General features: G+C 36.0%; 1 protein-coding gene across 1 annotated transcript; it reads right to left on the bottom strand.

The window, feature by feature from the left end:
• Positions 1–1,088: 1,088 nt before the first annotated feature.
• On the bottom strand, positions 1,089–10,228 carry g2e3 (G2/M-phase specific E3 ubiquitin protein ligase). Its single transcript, XM_041276605.1, has 15 exons — positions 10,147–10,228; positions 8,993–9,086; positions 8,366–8,463; positions 8,062–8,163; positions 6,687–6,811; positions 6,400–6,568; positions 5,992–6,098; positions 5,610–5,726; positions 4,968–5,092; positions 4,629–4,761; positions 3,717–4,030; positions 3,074–3,255; positions 2,325–2,497; positions 2,013–2,224; positions 1,089–1,385 (listed from the first exon to the last, which is right to left on the bottom strand). The coding sequence occupies exons 2-15, from the start codon at positions 9,036–9,038 to the stop codon at positions 1,150–1,152; spliced, it is 2,139 nt and encodes a 712-aa protein (XP_041132539.1). The 5' UTR covers positions 9,039–9,086; positions 10,147–10,228; the 3' UTR covers positions 1,089–1,149.
• Positions 10,229–10,608: the final 380 nt, after the last annotated feature.

Genomic DNA, 10,608 nt, shown 5'->3' with positions numbered 1-10,608 from the left:
TCCAGCTAAGTAATTATTTCGATTGCACTGAAAAGATACTGCCAATAAACTGATATCAATATAAAATGAATAATTTTGTTTTTCATAGTAATTTCCAGGGAGTACAAATAAAAGTAGCTTTAGAAACACACAACAGGCAATGCATTAAATGGACATTCAGTTATTTCAAAAAAGCCTCTCCCTGCCACACTATATATACAAAAAAAATATATAATTATGGTCATTGGTTTGAAGTATCATTCATTCAGGCTTACAAACACTGAAATGTACAGCATGCACATGTAATATTTTCTCTATACTTAAGACATTAAAGACACACCTTTTCAATAAGATATTGGGTACATTGGAAGTTACTTCTTGTTTTCCTTGGCTATAACTAAGACACCCCCCAATTTCTAGACAGAGAGACATACAATATTTACAGATAGAACATTCACAAATACTTCAGTCAAATCTTTTAGAAAAAAACAGATGTAAAAAAATGTGATCACATCACCTCAGTCTTGCCCAGCTGCACTGGCTACCTGTAAAGTTCAGGATTGTTTTCAAAACTCTCCTGCTCACCTACAATGCCCTTCATCACACAGGTCCTGAGTACCTCCTCAACCTGCTGACCCACTATGACCTGTCTAGAAGCTGAGGTCCTCCGACTCTGGCCTGCTTGTTATCCCCAAGCAAAAGTGCTGCACACTTGGACAACGCTCATTTAGCTTCATGGCTCCGACTCTTTGGCACTCTCTCCTAGCTTTTGTACATGATGCTCCCACCACCACTCGCTTTAAATCAAATCTCAAGACCCACCTGTTCTCTCTTGCTTTCCATGTTCTAAGCCTGATATCTGCTATTAGCAGCTGCTACTATTTCATATATTATGCTACTATCATGTACTATGCACTTTTCACTGTTATTTAGTGTACCATTTCATGTATTATGCTACTATCATGTATTATGTACTTTCCACTGTTTAATGTATTATGCATTTTTTTAATACTGTATATCATGTATTATGCATTTCTCTGTATTTGAAGTATTATGGATTTTCTTGTTGTTACTGCATCTTGTAAGCGCTTTGTGATGGTGGTCCGCTATGAAAGGCACTATATAAAAAAGACTGATTGAAAAAATGAGAAACATACATTTTCTACTATTTTATATACTGTAACAGATGGCGTAGTCCATGCTCCTTCTAAACTCTTCGTAAGTTTGAACTATTGGCAGTTTCAGGATATTGAAGGAAGTCTCCCCTTGTGGAAACATTTCTTGAAGCTGGCCTTGATTATGGAGAAACTCTATGGAGGGCTCAGGGACAAAGCCCATGGGAGGAACTGCATCAGCTGCTGTTGCAAATACAAGAATGGTCTCCAGGGACACAGGACATGCAGAATCTACAAAAACACAGGGAAATAATTAATTGTATCAATAAAGCATCCAAAATGAAAATCATTTCATGTTGCAACAAAGCTGGAAACTATATTGATCATTTAAAAAAAGCAGTAACGTATGCATAGCTGTCGTGAATATAGATTGTCAAAAAGTACTGTTTAATGGCTTGTTCAGCAACCATGAGGTAAATCAAAATTGATTCAAGAAAAAACTACAACAACAAAACTTGAGGATCTGATGAACTTTTCACTTTGGGATGATTTGGAATAAAAGCTCAGGTTTAGAATTCTTGCAGGTTGGACTAAGATTTGGTGCACTTTGAAACGATTCATGTCAGATTGTTTTTGAATAAAAGTTCAGCTTCAATTTGTAATTTTTTTTTAATTCTTTAACAAATAGGATAAAGCAAAGGCAGAATACTGCTTACATGAGACAAACGGGTACATGTAATTCTACTTTTATTCATAATCTCATTGCATTAATTTACTCAAACAGTTTGTCGTTCATTAAGGATTGTCATTTCGCTATAACAAACCCATCGATATAACAAACAAAAGGCTTGGACCCCAAGAGGTTCAGTATAGCGAGGGTGTACTATATAAACATTATAAAACACATTAGGAGCCTACCTTCACAGTCCTTTAAGTACTGCCTCCAGAAGCCAATAACTTTAGTCTCATGTAGCTTTCTATTCCCATTGAGAGAATAGTGGACTGTGAAAAGGTCACCAAGTTTAACTGATGTAAGTTTTTGTGGTTTGTGGCAAAACAATTCAGCGAAGGCTTCTGGGAACAACTGAATTTTTTCCAACAGGCCAAGGATTTTTAGCCCTTCACAGAATCTAAAAACAAAGTACAGCACAACATTAAACAATCTGCATGATGGACAGTGCTCAATAATTCTATGACGTTTAACAACACAACGTATCAAAGACTGCACACCTTTGAATGGGCACGTGCATTCGTGTAATCAAATGGAAGTTCAGAATGTCTTTCATCAATATTTCCTTGTCACACAAAGTCCAGTCTGGTCTTAAACATCCGGTTACAGCCAGGTACTCAGAAGCTTCCGTAATTGCGGTTTGCAGCTCATCCTGAGTCAATGCCTCTCCAATCTGGAAGACACAAAAAGAGATTTAGTGAATTAGTCAATTATTCCAAATAACTATATAGTGACACCCGCGAGAGGTGACGCTACAACAGCTTTCAAGTTCATGCAGTCACTTGCTGCCAGTGTAAGACCTTATGTTTTCATTGAAAACTGCTAAATTATTCCAAATACGCTGTTGCTGAATATAATTTCAGACTTCCATTTCATAGCAGTTTAATTTAACAGTGTATGCATCACTTGTAACTTACTGTTAAGGCTCACAGTACTCTGCAATGGGATTCTTAAATGATTCCTGGTAAATTTCAGCCTGGAAGCACTATACAGAAGGGTTTAAAACATTTGCAGATTCAAATGGTTGATTGCATGTGTAAACCAATCTTTGACATCACAATCAAGTAACACCTTGATAACAGTAGAAATGCTTATAAACTGTATTATGCTAAACCAAATTACCTTGGCTCTTCCAAGATTTGGCAGTTTCCTTAGGTTGTCTCACCCAATCCCCACATTTGTACCAAGAAAAGAACAGAAACATGGACCTGTCATCCCCGTTTTTATTTCCAGCTTTCAGATTTGTTACCTTCTTGACCTTTTGCATGGCACATGCATCAGCCAGGTCCTCCAGGGTGGGTACAATATTTTCTGGTCCGTACAGCACGCAATTAAAGAGCATTTTTGAGAAGAACCCGGGAGCAGGGCCACCGTGTACAAGGGATAGTCCAATCATCCTTCCAACATCATAGTACAAATCCTCCCTCAAAGCTGTAAATAAAGAAAATACTGAAATCAAAACAGTAAAAGTAAAAGTGCAACATAGGTTTGTGCTGGGTAAGTTAAAAGACATTAAATGTATTAAATCACAACAAAACATCTCATATAAACAAATACTAACATCCAGCTAATGTCTCCATGCAAAGCCAGTGAGCAAGGTCATTGAGTTAAGATTCCATTTCATTGCCTAAATGTTTAAACCCACTGCGTCATTTAAGTTCAGGAGAAGAAAATTGTAAAATGCTTAACACTTGGAAAATATTTAAAATACAAACTATTAACATCCCTAGTCTCCCCATGATTCACAGTAGAAAATCAGTGGCATATTTTCTTTGGACAATGATTCCTCGTCATTTCTAAATTAAATTCTTCACGTGGAAAAGTACTGCATCTTATGTATATCTGAAACAGCTGACCTGTTTTTGATAACTGAATAGATGAATGTTTGTTACCTTGAGGGTCTAGTGCTAAGTTCTTACTACAAGAGCCCTCAAACAGTGAGGAATTTTCGAGTTTATGCATCAGTAGACGTAGGAATTCCCTTCTGTGTCCATGATTGTTTGCTACAACTTCATAACTGGTTCTTGTGTTTGTAAACTTCACAGCAATTAGGTGGTGGGGATCAAACCCTTTACGCCTCAAAGCGCACAAGGCACCCCTAAAGACATCTTCTTTGTTGATTGTAAATCTCGTGAATTCAAGTGGGTTAATCTGCACTTCTAGTTCCTTTAAAATCTCCATAGCTGGTAATGTCTGTAATGATTGCCTGTGGAAAAAAAAAAAGTTAGACATACACTATACTACTACTACAATAATAATAATAATAATAATAATAATTATTCTTTATTTTTATATAGCGCCTTTCACAGTGGACCACCATCACAAAGCGCTTTACAAGATACAAGACTATGGTGTGTCAACTATGCATCAGCTGCAGAGTCACTTACAACAACGTCTCACCCGAAAGACGGAGCACAAGGAGGGTAAGTGACTTGCTCAGGGTCACACAGTGAGTCAGTGGCTGAGCTGAGATTTTAACTGGGTACCTCCTGGTTAAAAGCCTGTTTCTTTAAGCACTGGACCACACAGCCTCTGAGCAATGAACATCTGAATATATTTATTGATTTAGAAATATTTAAGGATTATAATTTAACTGCTGATTAATACAAAATATGTTGAAATCAAAACACAAAACTACAATGTGATTCGCAACACATTTGTTCAGAGCTACTTTAAAAGGCAGTCTGAGGCTTTCAAGAGTTTTGTAATTGTAAACGGGCAAAAACTGCAAACATTTCTATAAGATAAAGGCTACTACTTCTCATTCATCGCCATCATCGTTGACTGCTTTAGTTCTAACACACCTGCTCGGAATATCCCTGTGGTAAAGGGCTGACAGTCTTGACCTTTTTGGAGAATGTTTTAATAATTGCTTTGCGGTTTCATTCTTCATTGGGGAAGAGGCCAACGAACCAACACTGGTCCTTTGTAAAGTCTCTGGGAAGGAAAAAGGTTTAAAGAAAATGTAGACTCTAACTTGTAAAGCATTCCTAGTAAAATCCCAAATATCTGCTTAAATTGTCTATTGAACCGTCTCTTTACATGTTCTCCCAAAACAATCAATAGAAAATAAACATATTAATACTGTTTTCTGATCACACAAACAAAACCTAAGAAGTGTAGGCTGGGAGGGTCATCATTACCTGTTTTGTGAACGATGGCTCTGCATTCTGAGCACACCCAATTTTCTTGCAACCTTTTTAGAGAAGAGCAGGATCGATGAGTTCCTCTAGAGCCACAGTACTGACACCTTACAATTTCCCACTTGCTGTAAGATAACATATTTGATTTAAACCAACTGCAGTAGCTAGAATTTTCATTGGAATTTTATACTGTTCAATATACAATATTAAGAGCAATACAATATGAAAGATGAAATTGCTTCCAACATTTATGTTTAACACAGTAAATTATTTTAATTCTTTAGCACTAATCCTTTAAACAATAAGGGTCTTCTTCAAAAGAGCTCTAATAAAGCATTCTAAATAAGTATTCATTAAATATTTCTAGCTCCTTCCTTCCCAGGAGACACTTTCATAATAACTACTACTGTAGGCCACCCAATGTTTCTTGATTGATGAAAAAATGATTTAAAGTTGGTATAAATACATGCGACCCTTATCCCACTTAAGATTTACTTGTTAACAAAACTTCACTTCATACAGAGCAGCTCATTAAGGACTGTAATATTTATCATGACATGCAATGTATAGTGACATTAGTGCCTCGTTATACCCCTAAGCATAGAACTTTTCAAACCTAGCAGTCTAAAGTGTATGTTATACCTCTCGGGCTGACTGTATTCTCTTCCTTTTCTGCAAAAACAGCGATGGACGTCGCAGTGTTGATAGGATTGCAAGAGCTCACTATATGCATTTTCTTCTAGCTCCCAGGAGGCATCCCTGAAAGAAATAAAGATGCTGCTTTAAAACAGAAACCTATCATGTACCCCAAACAGAGAATTTGATAATGCAAGAAAAATCTGCACACTGTACTGTACCTTGCACAATAAATGCACATTTCCTTATTAAATGGGATTGAGTCAAGAAATAAGTAAATGAAATAAATAAAGTATTGTAAGCATGCGACACTTGCTCTTACATTAGTCATCATTCAAAAAAGGCAAAACACAAAGAGCTACTGTAACTGTTATAACAAATGACTTACTTCTCTGGGATGTATATACCCATCCTGAGCATCTCTTGCTGAAACTTGTCTTTGTTGTTGCATATAGTGCACCTAAAAAAGAACATTCCAGCACTATAGGCCTGATGCTAAGGAGAGGAAAACAAAATCAAAATATAAAATGATTCACCTGTTCCTCATAGTCAACAAGGTAATACTGTTCTCATATAATAAATTTGGTTGTTTAAATGTAAATATATTTCAAATTAATACACTTGAGACTTGTTGGGACAGTTCACACAATTGGGAGTAATATAACTTATTTTCTAGATTTTAATTGGTTGTTAAACCCTAACATCAACCAGTTTTTTTTTTTCTCTTCTTAATAAATGTTTTTAAAAGGAAGTATTCCAACGAAATTTTTGTGACAAACATGTTTCACATATTTACCTGTACACAATCCCTATGAAACCAGCTACTGTTACAACAGGGACATTTCAAAACACTGTAAGACAAGGCTGGCTCAATGAATTCCAGGCATATGGTACAGGAGTATGGACCACTCAACCTGCTTGACACTGCTGTGCTCTGAACAGGCCTGTGAATCCAGCAGAATGACCTACGTAGATATGAAGCAATTCATGCATTTTAGTAAAATTATATTTTTGGCATACTAACTTTATAATGACTAGGTATTAAGGAACACCCCTCCCCCGTTTAAATGCCCTTGAACTTACGGAAACATTTCTGTAAACTGGAAAATGCACTCTTTCTTTAATCCACAAGGGAAATGGAAGCTCTTTCGACACTGTTTAACAGAACATCCAACAGACGCTCCTCTCTTCTTGCAACAATGGCAAGCCTAGAAATAAACACATAAAGGTATATATGTGTGATATATACATATACACACACACACACACACATATATATATATATATATATATATATATATATATATATATTATGTATGTATATATATATATATATATATATATATATATATATATATATATATATATATATATATATATAAATAAAACTTCACTATAACCTTCTTATAACGAAGACCCGTTTTTAACGATCCCAACAGCAAGAACCAATTTTTTCAATGCAAATTAGCCCTATTAGACCAATCACGTACATGATCGACCCGGATATAACGATCTCAGTACTGACTGACACTGAACTTTCTCCGGTGTCAAGTGTGTTATTCTCTCAGTGAAAACAATTACCATGGCTGAATGAAAGATAACGCTAATTCAAAGATGACTTATTTGTAGTATGAATCATGCACGACGAATGCAATCGTTGCCTGTCAGTCATCTTCATTCAAACTGCAAGCAGGGAATGGCCGTGAGGAGCAATCAACACTGGACATTTTTTTCAAGAGAAAGGACATGTAATTACTGTAATTACCTTTTTCATTTCTTTACTGTTTTCTTTTAAACATACCTGTAGTAGGGTGATTGCCCTGCACAGGGGGAACTTAGTGTTGGTGTAATTTACATGTGGAAACGGGTGTTTTGTATGCTTTTTGGAGTTATGTTTGATCAAAAGATTGTTTACAGACGGGCGCTCGATTGAGACTTGCTGCCTGTATGCGTGTCCCCTGTGCGTTACCATCGTTGGCAGCGTCACATGACCCGTTTGTTTACTTTCCGTTTTGCGTTTAATAAATCCTGCGTGCCTGTGCCGGCGTTTCAACTCCAAATCCCATGTCCCCCTGTCTTGCAATGTGGTTATCCACACATGTGAAAATACCATTTAAATGTTGATCAATGTGAAGGAATCTTCATAAAAGTACTATATATTGATGTTCAATTCAAATTTGCTGTTTTGCCGTTTTATTCTGATACAGAAAAATGCCAAACCCTACTATAGTGAACACCCTGATATAACGAACATTTCTCCAGGTCCCATGTGGGTTTGTTATAGTGAAGTTAGCCTGTGTATGTATGTGTGTGTGGCCTAGACCATAATTGGCGAGAAGAACAAAATTAACAGACCAAGCAAAACCTGGATTACCAACTCTTTAATGCCTTGTTTGACCTCAAGTCTTTCATGTAGCACTATATATTGTAGTACCAGTAATGTACATTATTAACTCACCAATTTAGAAGATCTATTGATCTCCTTTTGTATGTCTTCAACTAAAAATCCATAGATCCCTTCATTTTCTTCACCACGTTGATATACACCACTGGACATAAGCTATTTTGATAAAATAAAAAACAAAAAGTTTTTTTTTTAACTTTACATTGAGTCTAACATTGAATTCCCTGTCCCCTAAAGCCACATATTTTAAAAAACAACTTTTAAAAGAGGTTTAACAGCACTTGCTGCTATAAAAGATAAGAGCAAAATGTTGTCACCATTATTTTGTTTTTGAGCCAAGAATTAGCTTGTTACTTACAAGGCAGAAATAATGAAGTGTAATGTTGTGCTTTGTGCAAGTCTTCTTCTCCCCATACTTTTCTGGACAGTCATCAGGCAGTTTACAGAAAACACAAGCTGAAACAACAAACTATTTTAGAAAATGCGTTTTTCAATTTCACACTATCAAATGACAACTTTCCAACTGAATTCCTTCCAGACCATAAGGCGAGACAGAATTAATGGAAAGTCAACAGCAGATACCCCATAAACTATACCAAACATGTGTCTGATAAAATAATTAAAAAAAAGAAGCAGGTCTGCATCTTATCACAACAGCGAATGACAGATGGGGGGAAAATAGAGTTTTTATCACCTCTTCAGGTTTCAACTTTTGACAAACAAATACACTGGGCAGTCCTGAATTAAACTCATACAGAATTTTCAAACATGTGTTTCTATTCACTTGTTATCGATGTAAAATGAACAAATAACTGAGCACTTACAAAAATGTATGCAATTATTGTCTAAATAAAATGATCAAGTAGGCCATGTACTGTATCTTTAGACAGACTTTTTTCAGTTGTTTTAAAAGGGGCAGTATCCTAAACAATTCTTCACAAGCCTATGCTGATAGGTGTGGTGGTGTTAAGTGTATAATACTCACGCTGGTTCTGAATGTTCTCCACTTCTGCACGTTTGTATTTTTTCATTGTTAAGCAAGCGAGATAAAGTAGATGCTAAATAAGAGATTGGTTCACCTGTTTAAAAAACAAAACACAAACAAAAAAACAATTCAAGGTAAACGGATGCTCTACATACCGTATACATTACTGTGCGTTTCTCTGGTTGCAATAACAAGCATGTCAGAATTCATGGATGGAAATAAGATTCTACTGCATAAGTTTCACCCATTTCAGGTTTTACTACGAGCTTTATTAACCCATGGTATAGCTCTACTCAAAAATTACCTTGATCGTGACCTTTGACCTCTCCTTAAGGTTAAATGTAAAATTAGCTTATAACTCCTTACAGTGTGTAGGTGCGGTGAACTATTATTATTTGACGTAGAATGCAGTGAATGCGCAAATATCCAATATTAACCTGACTTCTTCAACCGGGAAAGCACAGCTGTGTCTTATTACACATAGTAAAAGTTGCGATGTAATGAGAGCATTATTTCTATAATGTGTGGCCACTTGTTTATAAAAAAAAAAAAAAAAAAAAAAAAAAAAAAAAGAACTGGTAGTGGTACGTTATGTAGTTGACATTTTCGTACTAGATTGCCTAATAAAATTACCCTCACACAGGTCATTTGTATTTGTACAGGATTTCAGAACCATGGACACGCACACATACTAACGACCTCAAGATATTATTATGTCAATCAGTATTTCCAATCATGAGTTAATAACCCTTTTTCGTTCAGTCAGTTTACGCCTCAGATTGCAATATGTATCTATTTATTTATTTTTAGGATTCAGAGCAACCTTGCATTACTATTACGTTCCACTACAGTTTCGTGACACTTTGTGTGTGTTTTTGTGTCCTCCACCCACCACCAACATTTCATTTGTTAAAAACTTAAAACTACAGAAACATACACTGTATGACATAGAAGCAACATCAAACAAGTCAAGATACAAGTGGCGATACGATGGAGAAAAAAGGACCGTAAAACAAAACAAAACAAATGTTTATGTTGACAAAATAATGACAGTGAAACCAAAACAAATCCATTTCTAACGTAAACTTCTAATATACGTTGTACGGCAGCACAGCCAATAAAACTATTTGCTATAATAATAAAGAAGAACTTACCAGCGACTATTCTTGCATTTAAATAGCCCTCAACTACTTCGAATCCGACTCTTTGTACACATTCTTTCAGCTGCTCCAATGAAAATCGTGTTTCCAAAATTCAAACTCAAACATCCGGGTGAGGTGCGGAAGTGGATACGAATCAGAGTTTCTGATTGGAGTTACAGTTTGTTCTGTGTTTTCATTGGCTGATCGTTTGCATCACTGAGACGATATCTGGTGATTGGCTCCTCGAGTTGTCTGGCAGTGCTATTTTATGTGAAACGTGTCAATTGTTGTTATAGAGAATTCAACACGTGTTTTCTGTAGTACGTACTCACACATGATGTCAGTCTAGTAGGACAAAAACAGTGGGGAACGTAGCATAGTATTTCCAATGATATGGCACATACATTATTCTGGAATGCTATTCAGAAGTAAAACACACACATAAATAAATAAAACGTCAAGATTGTGTTTTTG

The sequence above is a fragment of the Polyodon spathula genome, chromosome 17 (assembly GCF_017654505.1).
Source record: "Polyodon spathula isolate WHYD16114869_AA chromosome 17, ASM1765450v1, whole genome shotgun sequence".
In the NCBI taxonomy this organism is placed as follows: domain Eukaryota; kingdom Metazoa; phylum Chordata; class Actinopteri; order Acipenseriformes; family Polyodontidae; genus Polyodon; species Polyodon spathula.
The sequence above is the reverse complement of the archived record's forward strand: the minus strand, read 5'-3'. Positions and strand labels throughout refer to the sequence as shown.